Here is a 16,696-nt window from a genome sequence, read left to right on the forward strand (position 1 = left end):
GCTCCACGATAAAGTTTATCAAGAGCCAGTTATCTTGTAAAATCCTGCTTCGAATGTCTGCGTATTAATGCAATTTTCTAACAATAAAGTTGTAATCCTTTGTATAACAGAATATTAGAAGTAGAGAACCTGGCTTCGTTTAATAATAAATTTTGTAATGTTATCATTCTGAAGACAGAGCGATCGAACCCTGTTTAAAGTTCAAGTCAGTCCGGCCACCCCGCAATTCAGTCGAGATAAGTCCGGTAAATTCAAACTGACTGCAAGAAATGGACTGATTTGGCCCCTTTAAGGCGCAAATCAGTCCGGCCATCCCACAAATTAGTCGAGATAAGTCCAAATGGCTTATCGAGCAATCAAATGAGCCGGCTGACCCACCCGATTCTGCGAGTTTTTTGCATTTTACCGCTGCTCTGGATAAAAGAATATTGCTTTTTTGAAACTGAACCCTTTAAACTGGACTATGATTGTAATTCTTATTATAATCTCGAAGGACGTTAATTATTCATATTTCAAGATAAATTTGAATATTTAGTTATCATTTTTACTGCCAAAAATACGTAAGTCGCGCTACTGACTGGACTTACTCTAGATCCGCCCCTGCATCCTCCTAATAGAATGAACCACAAACAGTGAATTACTGAATTCATCAACTACAACTATACCATGCGGTGATACTTGCAAAATGTCATTACCCTAATTTATAATGACAGTTAACAGACTGAAGTCAAAATGACATATCTAATTACAAGTGACATATCTAATATTTCTTACCTCAGAAGACAGTGCTCAATTCTGGCCCTTGGCATAAAGACTTGAATTTTAAAGAACATGGGCATCATGGACACATCCTGGTTATCCAATATTCACATCCCGATATCTAGAAAATGATTAATGAACACTGCAGTATTATGATTTGTAAATTGAAAGCACGAAGATAATGAAAGTATAATTAACTTGTCATGGACTATTAGGCACATCTTTTAAAATTTTGCTGCAAGGGAAACTTAAATAATGTACAAGATTTTAAATCTGCGTTTCTAAAACAGATTTGGTACAAAATGTTAAATTATGATGTCTGGTAATTAATTAATATAATTAAAAACTAGCTTCGTTTATGATCAACAACACCTGCAAAATAATGGAATGAAAGGACTTTCGGTTGAAATAATCAAAGAGTCACTCTTTTGGGGCTAATTTTACCTGAAAATTGCAATGGTGTTTTTTTGGAAAATACCTCAAACAAGTCATGATGAACGCTTGGACACAAATGTTTTTGAGTTCAATGATACTTTATTTATATATGAATTGCACCCATGAATTAAACTTCTGGGTACCCTAGCCATTTTACATAATATTCCTTATGTTTATTACGTATGTGTGATCTAAGTATTTGTTCTACTCTATAAATAAAAATCACTGTCTGTCTTATTGACTTCCTGCAATTCTTGTTTGTAGAATGTTCCCTGTAACTCATCCTTATCGTAACCAGCAATTCTGTAGACAGGGGGTCGTTGAGGTATGCCTTTCGTGCCTTTTGAGTAAGATGTGATTTGGAAGAGAAACTCAAAAACATAATAGATCATTTGCATAGTGAAATACATCCGGCAGCTTTGGATGCAAAAAAAGTACAAGGAACTATGGGACAATCAGGACCTAAATTATCCTCTGGTAAGAGTTTTTAAAAATCAGAAAATCTAATCAAACTTGCAATTGACGTTTACAATGACAGTAAACTGCTAACCCTATCAGCATAGTCATGGCCTTCAAGAGCCCTTGCCACAGCACATGCTGAGCAGCTTATTTATTCTCTGAGTGAAAATGGATTATTGCAGAGTCCATTCATTCCATTTGAGCCAAGTTCAATAGATTTGCATTACAGAGATCCAAACATTTACTAAGAAATGCTTGTCACCATCCCAGAGCTTGTGAAATTGAAAGATGAAGTGAACACAACTATTAAATTTTCCACCCAAATTGATGGATCTGTAGACACCATGCAGCATGACAATAAGTTTCTATCTGTAAAATAAAACTCTCCTGATGACCCATTAGATATTAAGACAAAATTTGTTTGTGTAACTGACTCAGACCTAAAAAGAGCTGCTGGCTTAGAAGATTGTGTTCTTACAGGCTTAAAAACAATTGGAGTAAACAAACTTGTAATGAAAAAAAAATTGCTGGTGTTACTACAGATGGTGAATCTGCTAACACAGGATCTAAATCTGGCTTGTGGAAGAGGTTAGAAAATCATGTAGAGAGGAAACTGCTGAACTTTTGGTGTGCTTGCCATCGTTCTGACCTTGCAAATGGAAGATATGTAAGAAAGTGTTCCTACTACCATAAGTCTGCTGCCAGGATAAAAGAACTGAAAAAATTCTTCTTGCCATGAAGGCTTTCCCTACTTACCACAATGTGCGGTTTTCCCAGCATTTAAACAATCTCTGTATTGCTGTCCTTCATAATCAAATTGGATGCCTACAGCACTGGGATAAAATTTAAAAAAACACTGATTTTGATACAAGGGAAAGAAAGCATGCTGAGGGTTTCATTAAGCTGTGAAAAAGAATGGAACACAGTCATATATTACTTCCATTGTGTCTGATGTATACTCTGTGTTTCGGATCTTGCAGAAGCAATTCCAGAAAGTTTGCATTGTCCTTCCAGAACAGCCAGAACAGTCATCATAACGAATATATCTGTTTTAAGCCCTTTGAGTTAAACCCTTTTATATAGCATAAAACAGAGAAAAAGTCGTTGTGGGAAAGCAGGGTCATAAATCAAGGTGCCTGACTTCTAAGTACTTAAATTTGAAATTGGGAGTTGTTTTGAAATTAGCACAATGGAGAGAATGCATAATTAATTATAGCCGTTGAAATAACTTGCTTTAAAAATTCATTTGCTTTCCAACCACTGAGCCTATAAGTAAGAGATTTAGATGTTCTTTCGTCCAGTTGACATGTTCAAGTGCTGCTTTAAATTGATTTCTTGAGACAAGACCACCTTCATTTGGATCTCTAAGATTTACATCACTTCCAGTATGATTTCCCATATCAGCCCACATATATGTGAGAAATTCTTTCTTGAGAGTGTTAAAGGACAGATGCATTTTGTTAATAACAAGATCATTTACTGGATCAAAATTATACAATGTATGGAGTTAAAACAGAACACTGAGTCCACATACACCAGTTGCCAAACGAACTTCGTTCCTTTCTACATCCGTTGTTGCAATATCAAACCTCTTTGCATGTTTGATAATGTAATCTGTTGTCCTGAGAGCTGGTCTAGAACAATGCTTTTTTCCAAACTTTTCATAGCAGTAGTGCTGTCTCTGAGAAATGTATGTCCTAACTGTTAAACATCCCACCCTTCCACCTCGATCGAGAACTAATCTTAGGCGAGAAAGGTGTTCGTCTAACATGACAAGATTAGCCCCGACTAAGTGTGTAATGTTGCGCCCGTTGCATCAACCGCATAATTTGCGGTTGATATCCCGTGATGCAATCCGTTGTCTGCTTCTTCCCCACGCAAATTTCACACGCACACTGAACACTTTATAAACGCTCAGCAGTCAGCGATTTGAAGTTCATTTGTGGGTATTTGGCCTTGACGTTTATTCGAAGTGAATAAAGTATGGTGGATTTGTACGAAGAGGAAAAGTAGCACAGGAGTATTGATCGGTAAGTGTTTAATGGCCACTGTATGTAATACTATTGCCAATTACAATTAGTCATTACTCGTCCATTAGGCATTTTGAAATCTATAATAATAATGATATTAAAATACCATCACTATGACGTTTATTAAACGTGTTTGTTATATATTATTTGCAGGGTTTGCAGAGGAGGTATGAATACCATAGTTGGATTTGGCGAGTGCTTTTCAACTGCTAAAAGTCTTGGCTGGCCAAGCGATCTACCATATGTTGTCAACAACAATATCATATATATTGACATAGAGAGCTCTTTAGACCCATTAGGGATACGCGAGCATGTCAAAAATCGTGGTTGGAAAAAAATTGAAAGCTTTCTCTCTGATCAAGGACAAGGTATGTACGTAACACTGACACTCGAGACATTGTTATGGACTGATGGAGAATTAGCAGTTACTGTAGTTTGAAATATTGCTACTGGCTACAGACTGGCTACAGACTCTACAGTTGTAACTCAGTATCATGCCATGGTGTCAAATTGTATGAACTCACATGACTTGCTGCCCAGAGCTTCCTCAAGATGAGCAATATTTATCAGAACAAATATTTTAAACCCAGCAAACAAATTAGCTAATAAATAAGTATTTAAATATTTTAATTTTTTTAATAAAAATACAGTTTTTACAATGACATGTTTTGCTAGTGAACCACAAGTGAAAATCTATGCCCGGCCAATGGCAAATGTTGAGTGAGTGAGGAAAGGAAAGTTGTTCAGGCAATGTATTTCGACAGCTAGACGACCAAGCATAATAAAATGTATATGTTAACAAGCTTGTTGGGTCTGGCTTATATAATTGTTTATATAATTATTATATAATTGTATATAATATTATTCTAATAATATTATATAATTGTTGCATCTGGTATGAGTTTGTCGATGGATGCCTGAAAGAATGTGAGACAGGTAACTCGGTGGAAGGAACAGCCATATCTGACAAGTCTGCTGATTGTGGTCCACTGGTTGGCATGCGTTTTGTTCTTGTTGGGTCATTTGCCAGTCACAAACTCAACCATGAGAAACTCACAGATATGATTGTAAAGAAAGGTATGCAGTTGCCCTTCGCCCTGTTTAGAGATTTTATTGATATTTTATTCATATTATTATTTTATTTATTGTTAAAGGTGGGCGTGTTCATGCCCTAAATACCATTCCAGAAAACCTGCCAGTGAACATCACTGTAGTTTCCACCAAAAGAGAATGCAATAAAGGAAGTGCAAGTCCTGGAATCACAATTGCCTATCAGAAGGGCTGGAAAATTGTATCCCCACAACTTGTAACAGAGTTGAATGACAATGCAGTGCCTGACGTTGACAGTTATACACTCAATCTGGATCAAATTAAAGCTGCTCCAGGAACCTCAGCAGTCCACACAAAGGTTGCCACTGTTGCGGAAACAAACTTCAAGCGTTGCGGTGCCTTCAGAGATCTCAAACAAACATTGCACTGCAGAGCACTAGGAGTGGCACGAATGCCAAAGTCAAGCATGGAACAGACAAAAAGGAGTCATCATAAGAAACGTAATGAAGAACTAAAGCGCCCCCCCACTGCTTTTGCGATGTTTGTGAAAGAAAAGTCTCCGCAGGTGAATATTAACGGGTTACCATTCAAGGAAATTCAGCCTGTCCTTGCTGAAATATACAAAGCTCTGACAACTCAACAGAAGGAAGAATATGGTAAAAAAGGCCAGAAATACTTTGAAGAAGTTAATGAACAATTAAGACTGGGTAATAATTAACAATTTCAGTCATGCAGGTATATGCATATAGGTACAGTAATGAAGAGCTATTGGTTAAAACATGGTTATTTTCAGGGGGATGTCAGTTCATTAAAAAATTGTTGGAGCTGTAATTAATGCATTTAATGAAGCGAGGGTTGTTGCATATAATGTATATACTAGTATAATAATGCAATGTGAAACCAATTAGATACACTATATCACACCTTACTTTTTGGTAAAATAAACTGGTATTATAGCTTCATGGGTGAATAAGCAAATATTCATTAACAGATAAAATTGTTACAAGTACAAGTATTGTAATGTATTTACATTCTAATAATGAGTTATAGTGTAATGTTCTCCATCTGCTGTCTGCCTTTATTGCCTTGCAACAATCATTACGGTATGCCATATTAAATTTACATTGTGATTGGGCAAACCTTGCCACAATAAAAAGATTAAGGTCAGAAGACCTTTTTACATGTAATTCTGTGATAAATTTAAAAAATGAATCATCACCTTTGCCCAACTTGTAATCCCAACCACTTCCCATAATGCTATCCAAAAACTCAAAATCTCCATCTGCCACCAAAGAGTACTTACACACACCAGTCATCCCAGAAAATTTAAAGATCTTGCTATCTATTAACATATCTGATGGCCCTAAATTAACTTTCATGCTACTTAAATTCCCAAATCCACCTTGAACACCAACACGCATGGCATGACCTAACAACTGTTTCCTCATTTGGCTCTGAACACTAATATCACCATTACCTTCCACAAACCCAATATATTCAACAAATGCTTCATGCTCAATTTTGTCCTTCACTGAACCTCTCAGGGAAACCTTTCCATTTGAATATTTAACAATAAATTTAACATCACAAGTAATAATAAAATGATCTTCTATACCAGTATTCACAACTTTAGCCAACTTAGCACTGGTACAGCCATCCTCACCCACAAACAACTTACAAATGACAAATGGCAAGCTCATTCCCTCCACCGTAACAATATCGCCCACTTTTAAAAACATACCATCATCTCGCATAAGATATAAATATGGCATAAATTGTCCAGTGGGCATTGCCACCTCACCACCCAACTGGTGCTCACTCTCCTCAAACAAAGGTGTTTCCTCTCGTCTCCTTTTTTTGTTTGCTCTTTTGCCTTTCATGACATTGCCATTTCTTTTTTGTGGGTGCAGCTGTGGTGGAGGGCACAGTTCATCGACACCAACTTGTTTATGTGTACCGTCAACTTCAACCTGTTAATAAAATGCACTATTTTATTACTCTGTATAATTTATCTTTTGGTGCATTAATTGCTGATATATAGTCCCTTCCCTATAAAAATTGACATACATATCATAATTACATACCATCAGCTTTCCATTGATTGGGTCAACTTGAACCACATTCACTTTTCCATTCCCTCTCACATATATTTCATCTCCAGCTTGGACTTTCTTAAGGCTTTCAGACTGCAAGTGAAGATTTAAATAGAATAAATACCCAGTCAAAGTTCATTTACAGACATGAATGATGAATGTATCAGTTCAAAACAGTAACTTTAGGTGCAGAGTTTAAGAAAGAACATGTTATTTTCAGTTTAGTTCAAGCTAAAGTACTAGTTTTGAAGAACAAGACCTAGCTAACAGTATTAATGGCAATCACATCAGACTACACTATAAACACAACGAGTTATATAAGCATAAGGTCCAAAACGGACAGGTAATCCTCTACTAGGCGATGCTGATCATTGAATAGAATAACTCACCATATTTTGATTATTCCTGGATCTTTTTCTCGGCAAGCAAACAACAGTAACAGGCCTCACATTCTCAGGACTGACACAGACGTCCCACATGCTGCCAAAACCGTCAAAAGAAATGACGAAGTTCTCGCCTTCTTTCGCGATGATCTTGCCTTTTGACCAGACAGACACTTCATCTAAAGCTTCCACAGCATCTCCAACATTAAACATAGCCATGGCGAGAAAAAATGTTACCAAGAAAAAGAACGATCGAATTTTATAAGCACATACACTCTGACCGTCCAAAGCAGCACAACTGTTTACTGTGAAATTGAATATAGCCGAGCGTGGATTTCCTGGTACGGGCGTGTGTAACCAAAGCCGTTGCTCGGAAGCGCTCGGAACCATGAAGAGGCTGGCCAATCAGAACAAACCGCGTTGTCAGCTGTCCCATGAACCTTTGGTAGCGCTAAATTACACACTTAGTCGGGGCGCATCTTCTAATGAATGTGTGGAAATAGACAATAATATTATCCAAATATATTAGGCAGTTGTTCCCGTCCAATCCATGGAATACTTGGTGTTGGACCAGGTTTGTTCGACCCAAACTCTTGGTTGAATGAGACGGGACGTCAGAGTATTCAATAAGCAGTTCTGAGAGGGCTTGTTTTCCAAGACAACACACAGTTGGTCATGTTGGGAAAATCAGAGGGTGTGGCTGAAGGGGGAGTTGGGCTTGGTGGGGGTAGTGTTCTAGGTGGGTCTTGCAGATCAGCCAAATCAGATTGGTGGATTTTGCTTGACAAGGGATTGATAATAGGTAGTTTGGTGCTTTTCTGAGTTGTTGTTGGTAATCCTGTACATGGCGTAGGGGTGGGCGGATCAGTAATAAGCGTGGTCTCAAAATCATTTTGTGTTAACTGTCCTAAAGTGGCACCACAGAAGATGTAAGAGAGGGTAGAGGGGGTGGTTGTGTTTGTATGAACTGACTTTGTTGGTTGGGTTGGACATGTGGTGAATAATGTTCATTGAAATTTCCACTTGTTTGATAAGATGTGTTTGAATAAGAGTTGTTATGATATCGATTTGCTGAGGAATATCCAGTTACTTGTGGGTCCCCGTCCCCTTATGGAAGACCTGTGGGAGTTTAAATACCCAGCATTATTCTCAGAGTGGTGGTGGTGCTAGGGGATACTGATGGTTATGATAAGGGGGCTGGGGAGGAGGGCCATACTGCTCGCCTTTGGGGACGAGGTGATAAACTGGTCATACCTGCTTCATTGCAATATCATGCAAAATGCCCAACTCTTTGGCAGGTATTGCAGATTGGCTGTCCGTGTGTTGTTCAAAGGTTTTGTCCTCTGCTGTCTCGCAGGGGTATCTTTTACCTACCCTGAATTTGTGTCGGGGTGTTGGGGCATTTTGTGGTGTGTCTTTCCTGATTTCGTCCTGACCTGCTGCTATGATATCCCTTTTCATGGTGTCAATATCCTAATGAAACAGTTTCGAAAAAAGGAAAACGAGGAAAGACGAGCTAGTGGTATTTCACCTGAATTAACAGAATTGGACACATTGCTGGAAGAGATTTGTGAAAGAGAGCATGCATCTGAAACACTGGCTGCAGAGATGGGAGAAAAGAAAAAATGACAATTAGAAGAAGATCTAATGGCTGCCATGGAACTTTATCTGAGACCCAGGTGAAGAATGCTGCTGGAAAAGTGAAATGGTAGGAGTATAATCAGCGTGTCAAATGCTGAAGTAGAAATCGAAGGGTATAAATTATCAAGGTTGGATAAAACAACGAGATCAGGAGGAGGCGTTTGCATTTATACTCTAACTTCTTTGAAAGTTAAAATCCTTAGGGAGCTCAGCGGGATATCACCGTCTGGCTTTCACCAATTGTGGGTACAGATCCAGCACAGGAATCAAAAGTCAGTCATATTCTGTATTGTTTATCGTCCTCCCAACTGCTCTGTGGCATGTTTCGTGGATGAATTTTTGGAGAAACACACCCTAGCCCTTACTTATGGAAAAGAAGTGTTTATAATTGGCGATCTCAATATTGATATCTTAAAAGAGAATCAAGAGTCGCGAGTGCTTGCGTGAAGAACACTGGACACCTAAATTAACACACGGACTGAAAATAGCTATGCTAAGGCCGGGTTACAAAGTACGTCAGCCTTGATGGCCAAGTTCAAAGATGTAAGATGTGCCTATTGCCTGGAATGACACATGAAAACTCATGAAAACTGTGACAAAGTGAGTGGTGTAAAAGATAGGAAATTAGTAGCACCTAAATACGGACGATGTTTCTCATGTTTAAGCAAAGGATATGTATCTAAAGACTGTCGTCGAAGAAGTAATTGTAAAATATGTAATAAGGGGGGCCACCATGTATCTCTCTGCAAATCCAAAGGGGAGGAGTGGTCTTTGGCCAGTAATGGTAGTCCAATTATGCATGTTCAATTCGAGAGTCCACTGGTGTGGCAAGGTATACTGAAAGGCGCTGAAACTTCAGCACATGTTCGCTTGATGTTTGATACGGGGAGTCACAAATAATTCTTGACTTTCAAGGTTGTGAGAGGACACAGGGCTTCCTGTGAAAAGAGGGAGTATCCTCACTTACGACGGCTTTGGTTTTCGGATGTGTGTAAGGACAGTGAGGTATTTGATATAGATATCCTGGTTGGTTTGATTTTTTTTGGTGCTTTGGGAACGGTAATGTAGTGCAAGGGGGAGCTCATGAGCCGGTGGAACATCATTAAAGAAGAACATGTCTCTAGCCAGTACATGGCTGACACTATTTCCAGGTTGTGAGATTTTGATGCCCTAGGTATACACAAAGAGGACAAAGTGCATGAAGTCTTGAAAGAAGCAATTAGCTTCAATGGTAGAGGTTACCAGGTACATTTGCCGTGGAAGGAAGGAATTACAACAACAGTTTAAAGCAACTCAAAAATCAAATTTCAAAACTGAAGCACGATCCAGACATGTTAGATGAGTATAACCAGGTTATGAGTAGTCAGCTAGAAGCAGGAATAATTGTGCCAGTTGTAGAGTTAGAGAGGGCAGAAAAGATTCATTACTTGCCTCACCACGCAGTTGTTAGGAAGCAAGCGAAGACGACGAAAGTTATGGTAGTGTATGACGCTTCATGCAAGGAAGGTAAAAATAGGGTTTCACTAAACAATTGTTTGCATGTTGGACCGCTGCTGACCTAGAAAAGGCATTTCTTAACATTGAAATAGACAAGACTGACCGAAATGTTTTGCGATTAAAATGGGTAGACGATCTGAGCACCGACAAGATGTTGCCTGTTGTTTATAGATTTTGTCATGTTTTTGGCATTAACTGTTCACCATTCCTCTTGAACGCAATGTTGCGCTACCATTTCGACTCAATTCATGCAAAATTTGAAGGAAAGTTTTTATGTTAACAATCTAAATTCTGGCAAACAAACAGAGAAAAAAGCAATTGAATTGTATGAACACCTGAAACAGACACTTTCAGACGGGGGAATTTCAAATGCGCAAATGGCTCACAAACAGCGACAAGGTAAGGAAGGTTATAGAAGAGTGCGAGGGCAAGGATAAGCTAGAAAATGGCGCAAAAGTCTGACAATTAGAAGACGAGAAATCTTATGCAAAATGCACACTTGAATCATGCAATGAAACTCGTTTAGAATGAGGTGTTTAATTCGATTTACCTCCCGTAGGGGTAGACCAAGTTTGATTGTGTCAGACAATGCAAAAACATGTTAGGCGGCATCAAAACTAGTTCGGAAATTTGCACGATGATGAATTAGGTGGTCATTTAGCAAATAATTGTATAAAATGGCATTTTAATTTAGAAAAATCCCCTTGGTGGGGAGGGTTTTTCGAAAGAATGATAGGAACAGTAAAACAAGCGTTGAGAAAAATTTTGGGTAAGGCAAAACTAACCCACAATGAACTTTTAACCAACTTAATTGAGATTAAAGGAATTATCAATCCACGACGATTGACTTATGAGTATGATGAGGTTGGTGTGAAGGTATTGACGCCATCTCACAATCTTTGGCTACCAACCTTCAATCCATGCCTGATAGTACCGCGAGAGCTGACAATGATATAGCAGACGATGTTGAAGGGCATCGCAGAAGGTATAAATATTTGGGAAGGCTAAGGAAACATTTTTGGACTCGTCAGAGGAGAGGGTATTTGGCTGATCTGAGAGAGTACCATAAGAGTTCGAAGAAGGCTGGTGATGTTACGGCGGAATTGGGACGTGTTGTGTTGGTATTTGACGAGCAAGTAAAATGTGGGTTTTGGAAGGTTGCTGTGGTGAAAAAATTGATTAAGGGTAAGGATGGAGTTGTAAGAGGGGCAATAGTCAAGTTGCTGGAGAAGGGGTGAACGAAGTTTCTGAATAGACTGGTTAAAAGATTGTATTCATGGAGATTCGAAGTGACATTAAGTCTGAGGATAGTGGTGATGCGAACGCTCAGTCTTTAGATAAATAAATGTTTTGCAACCAGGGATTGAATTACACATTGTTACATTTACTTATATACAATATAAAGTTTAAATTTAAAAACTACATACACAAATACATGAGAATCTTGACTAAGAATACATAATATGATTGTATCTCAAGTGGAACTAATTCTAAAACTATACAATTATATTTATATCTAGCAAGCAGGATAGAATAGATTTGTGATTTAATCAATAGCTATGAATAGGTTCTAATTGCATATAGAATAAAACTATTTTTAAAACGTTCTGTTGTAGCTATTATTGACTGGAGGCGATCCTTATGCAAAGTAGATTTGTGGTCGTTAGTACGTGGTAAGAGTTCAAATAATCGATTTGTTGTTATGATTATTTGATTAAAATATTTGCAGCATAGGATTTCTCTTCAATCTTGTAAAGACATCAAAGCAGTCGCTTCTTTATTTTGTGAATAGGACAGATTCTTGCATATAATATAAAGTGATTGCTTTTGGACCATTTCTACTTGCTTGCACTAGTAGTCAGGAATACCAGAGTGCCATATAGAGCAAGCATACTCCAAGACTGGGCGGATAGAGCAGCAATAAACTTTGACTAAATCTGTAACATTGAATCTCGCTTGTCGTAGAATTCTTTAAAAGTATAAACGTTTACTAGCCTTAGAGCAAATGTCGTGAATATGGTAATTCAATTTTAAATTATCTGTAATGGTAATCCCCAACATTTTACCCTTTTTAACAACTCTAACAGGCTCGTTGTTCTTCAATACCTGATTACCAAGATCAAAATTTTGATCAGAAAATGTTATCCTTAATTCTTTTCTTTTCTTCCCATTTAATTTTATATGGTTTCTCTCAACCCACATATTGGTTTTTAGTAAAGTTTGGTCTAGCTTAGATCTTGCATTCTGTAAGACTATTTCGAAAATTGAAGAATCATCTACGAATTTAATAGTATTATTGGTTGTTTGAAGTCGTTGACCATGATTAGAAATAATAGGGGGCCAAGTTTTGTCCCCTGAGGTACACCTGCCTTGACACTGATCCAACGAGATGTAGATCCTTTGAGCTTCACACGTTGATAATGACAAGATAGAAACGCAATAATCCAGTTGACTAATACCGGGTGAATATTCATATCCCTTCACTTATTTATTTAATTTTGTCGAATGCTTTGGAGAAATCTAATAAGCACACTCAAACTAGTGATCCAGTCCCATCAAGAGCCTTAAACCACCTGTCACATTTAGCATGACATTTTATGGAAATATGACTGTACAGTTTAATATGTAAATTAATTAGCATTAGGATATATAAGGGATTGTTTTGTTAAGTCAAAGATAGATAAACTTTGATATTGGGAAATTAAACATATTTTACATGGTGTCGGGTGTGGCTTTATGGATAGCTTTCATAAGCTGAGTTTTTTAAGTTTCAAAGGAAATACATCAGAAAATTGGAGACGATTTAAGCAGCAGTATCAGATATATTTGGTCACGTCGGGAAGCGAAGACAATGACGACACAATTCAAACAGATATATTGTTGAATCTTGCCGGCGAAGATGCTATAGAAGTTTTTAATACTTTCGAGTTTTTTGCTGGCAATGAAAAAAAATTGGATAAGGTTATCGAGCAGTTTGAAAGGTATTGTAACCCCAGGAAAAATGTTGTATTCGAGAAATTAGTTCTGGAAAATTACACAGAGAGATTCAGAGACGGTTGAACAATTTGTCAAAAGATTAAAGAACAAAGTAAAATTGTGTGAATATACATCGGTTGACGATATGGTAAGGGACAAGTTTGTGTTTAGTATACAAGACGTATAGAAAAGGGAAAGAAAGGTTATTACGAGAAGAGAAACTTACACTGGAAAAAGCTATAAGTATGGCGAGAGCAGCTGAAGCGTGGAAGGAACAGATTAAAATCATGAATGTTAGGGAGCAATCAAGCAAAGCAAATCAGTCGGTAGATGTTCTTTGATATGGTGCTAATCAAGGAAAAGAGCAGACAGGCAGCCGCGGTGGAAAAACAAAGTCCGAAAAGTGTGGATTTTGTGGTATCGTTCACACATCAAGGTCTTGTCCGGCGTTTGGCAAAACTTGTAATTATTCTAAGAAGACGGGACATTTTGAGTGCGTGTGTCGAGCGAAGCAACGACAACGTGACTATAGACCAAGAGAAATGAATGTTGTAGGGGAATCCAAATTACATGCACTTAACCACACTTAACCACACTTAACCAAATAAAATTAAAAGAAATAATAACATTAACTTTTTTATCCATTTATTTGGTTAAGTGTGGTTAAGTGCAGTTAAATGTGGTTAAGTGTGGTTAAGTGTCATATAGATGCTTCAACGTATCGGGCATACAGTCTTATTCGCTTATTAGTTCCACACGTTTAAAAAAGCAAAAGTTGTTTACCAATCTTCTACGTGTAAAATTAGTCTCGCGAAGCACGATGAACACGGTTCCAAATCTTTTTGTTCACTTTCTGGAATTTGTTTCTTCAAGTTCAAAACCTTCCATCTGACGCTCATCATCTCAGTTTCGCGATTGTCCAGGCAACCGTTTTTAACGTAAGTGAGCGGTCTTGTGGTTGTGCAAAAGATAGGCGTGTCTCCATCGAATGTAACATCTTTGGTAAAATGGGACTTAAAAGCAGGTAGGTTTACTTGTTGGCCTTCAAGTAGGAGCAGTAAATCTTGGCAAGCAATAATTTGAGGAGACCAACGAAAGTCGTTCAAAAATACCACTTCAGCAGCTTCGGCTCAAACCCATGCGAAACTGCTGGATGCAGGGTTGGTAAAGGTGCGGTAAATTTTATTCAACGGATTCAGCAGGAAAGTTTTTCCGCAATTTGCCGGTCCTGTAAGCATTAAATCACGATACTTTCCTCTCCCTTTCAAAAGTAACTCTTCAACACACAAGCTAAATTGCACTGGCGGTATATCATTGTTATGGAGTGTCTCCAAAGCAAATGCTTCCCACTCCCCGTGCGTTTTACAGGTGCAACCACTTTACAGAACCTCATTTAAGATCTCCATGCGGGATTTCTCTCTTCGTTTCATGGTCGCTTCTGCATTTTCCATCTCCCATGCTTTGATAATGATCTCATTGACAGATTTTGTTGTCCGATTCATTAAAAATTCCGCCAAGTCGGTTTTCCCCTCTCGCTTCTGGGCATTCGCAAAAGCCATTAACACGATTCGGTCGGGTAGCTTCTTTGCAATAATAATTTGCGATTCATCGTATGGTGACAGACGTCGACGTTTCCTTCCCCGGGATTGATTTGCATTCTCGGTATTTGATGTGCTAGAAACACGGTCGGCACTGCCACAGGAAACAGCGGTTGAGTCAGCTTTTTCTCGATATTCCCTTTTCCTCTTAATGGCATCATGCGCCTTTGACGTTGATGGTTCACCAGCATTTGAGAGATTCGGGTGAGATTCGCTTTGCTCATAACCTTCGTCATCTTTCGTAACATAGCGCCATGCACTGTAATAATTTTTGTGTACATTTGAGAAGTGCACAGATATCCCGTGTTTATCTTGTAGGAATTTCTTAGCTGGTAACCAACGTTGGTTCTTGTTTAGCTTTATAGCTATGTGGTAGTCGACACCAGAGCGCCTATGCTTCTCTTGTGAACAACACCATTGAACGACCGGTGTAGTCGGGCCTCGAGAAAACGATGAAACAACAGCCTCGGCGTATGATTTTCTTGTAGGGAACTTGCTGGTATCAGCCTGGCTGTATGTAACTAAATATACTTGTCTAACTTGCCTATTGCTTAGCTCGTCCTTATAAAAGTCGCTGTCTGAAGAAGAACTTTCATACTGCTGTAGAGATTGCATGTTGATTTCATCTAAACCGTTGTTCGAAATACTTTGTTCGAAAGCAGATGCTAATTAAAACCTATGCAAATGACCCGTCGAATACCGGTCATACTTCAAGTAAAATGTCGTTAAAACGTTGAATGTGGAAGGTATTGTGACATAAATAGGTAAATTAAATTCCAGACAATCATTGACAATTTCACTGAAACGATGAATCATTTTGGCAAAACGAATCCCCCCACGCCCCCAAAACAATGTTGTATTGTTTTGCAGCGAAAATTTTTAAGTGATTTTACCTCACTTTCGTCAACATTGATTTGGGGTGTGGGGCGGGGAAGGGAATGAGGTGAATAATGCTAATTTTGAGACTTTCGTAAAAAAAAGGGATGTTTACATGCCATGTCCCAATATTTTTTGTCAATGATTGTAGGTAGTGCATCAAGCTTAGAGAAGGAACGATACATATATATTACCTATATTTCTTAAAATATCTGCAATCAATGCGAAAGTTAGTATTTATTTATGGAAGGGCACCTTATTTAATTAGCATAATATATGACTATAGTTCTCTAAAAATAAATATCTTGTTGAACTGTTGCATGCTGTAGTGATTTGGTCTATATACAGTATGTCAAACATAATAATAATAATATTTAAAATTTATATAGCGCAAAATACATATGTATATGATCTAATCAGCAAAACATACAGGCAGATAACGGAATACGCCTATATTTTTACAGAAGACATGCATATTTCTATGGAAGACGCTAATACTTCCATGGAAGACGCTTATACTTCCACAGAAGACGCTTATAGTTCCACGGAAGACATTTGAATACTAATTACTTCCGTTATTGTGTGGCGGGGGTTACCTTCTCACAAGTATGCAAACTCCTCATCCTATTTGCGACCATCCCTGTCACAGTTGCAACAGCAGAATGCTCCTTTTCTAAATTGAAGCTGATAAAGACATATATCAGGTCTCAAATGCCTCAAGAAAGACTTGCAGGCTTGGCTGTCCTCTCCATCGAAAACAAGCAAGCGAAACACGTTGATAAACACAAGTCAATACAACAATTTGCCAATGCAAGAAAAAAGGAACATATAGGTGTCTATGGGATGACCGACTGCATATTTAGATTTGTTATTAAACACTTTGACATTCACATAATCAC

At 38.1% G+C, this 16,696-nt stretch overlaps 1 protein-coding gene across 1 annotated transcript; it reads right to left on the reverse strand.

Moving 5' to 3' along the window:
* Nucleotides 1-1,403: 1,403 nt before the first annotated feature.
* On the reverse strand, nucleotides 1,404-7,496 carry LOC114535327. Its single transcript, XM_028556691.1, has 4 exons — nucleotides 7,216-7,496; nucleotides 6,818-6,919; nucleotides 6,475-6,703; nucleotides 1,404-1,534 (listed from the first exon to the last, which is right to left on the reverse strand). Exons 1-4 carry the CDS (start codon nucleotides 7,426-7,428, stop codon nucleotides 1,404-1,406), a joined length of 675 nt encoding a protein of 224 aa, XP_028412492.1. The 5' UTR covers nucleotides 7,429-7,496.
* Between the last annotated feature and the right edge of the window lie 9,200 nt (nucleotides 7,497-16,696).

This window comes from Dendronephthya gigantea, unplaced genomic scaffold (assembly GCF_004324835.1).
Source record: "Dendronephthya gigantea isolate DGI-Jeju-01 unplaced genomic scaffold, DenGig_1.0 000116F, whole genome shotgun sequence".
In the NCBI taxonomy this organism is placed as follows: Eukaryota; Metazoa; Cnidaria; class Anthozoa; order Malacalcyonacea; family Nephtheidae; genus Dendronephthya; species Dendronephthya gigantea.

Coding starts and splice junctions, on each gene's coding strand:
- LOC114535327 (XM_028556691.1), bottom strand. CDS start 7,428: ATGGCTATGTTTAATGTTGGAGATGCTGTGGAAGCTTTAGATGAAGTG. Junction 6,920..7,215: donor CCAGGAATAATCAAAATATG/GTGAGTTATTCT, acceptor CTTCACTTGCAG/TCTGAAAGCCTTAAGAAAGT. Junction 1,535..6,474: donor ATATCTTATGCGAGATGATG/GTATGTTTTTAA, acceptor CTTACTCAAAAG/GCACGAAAGGCATACCTCAA.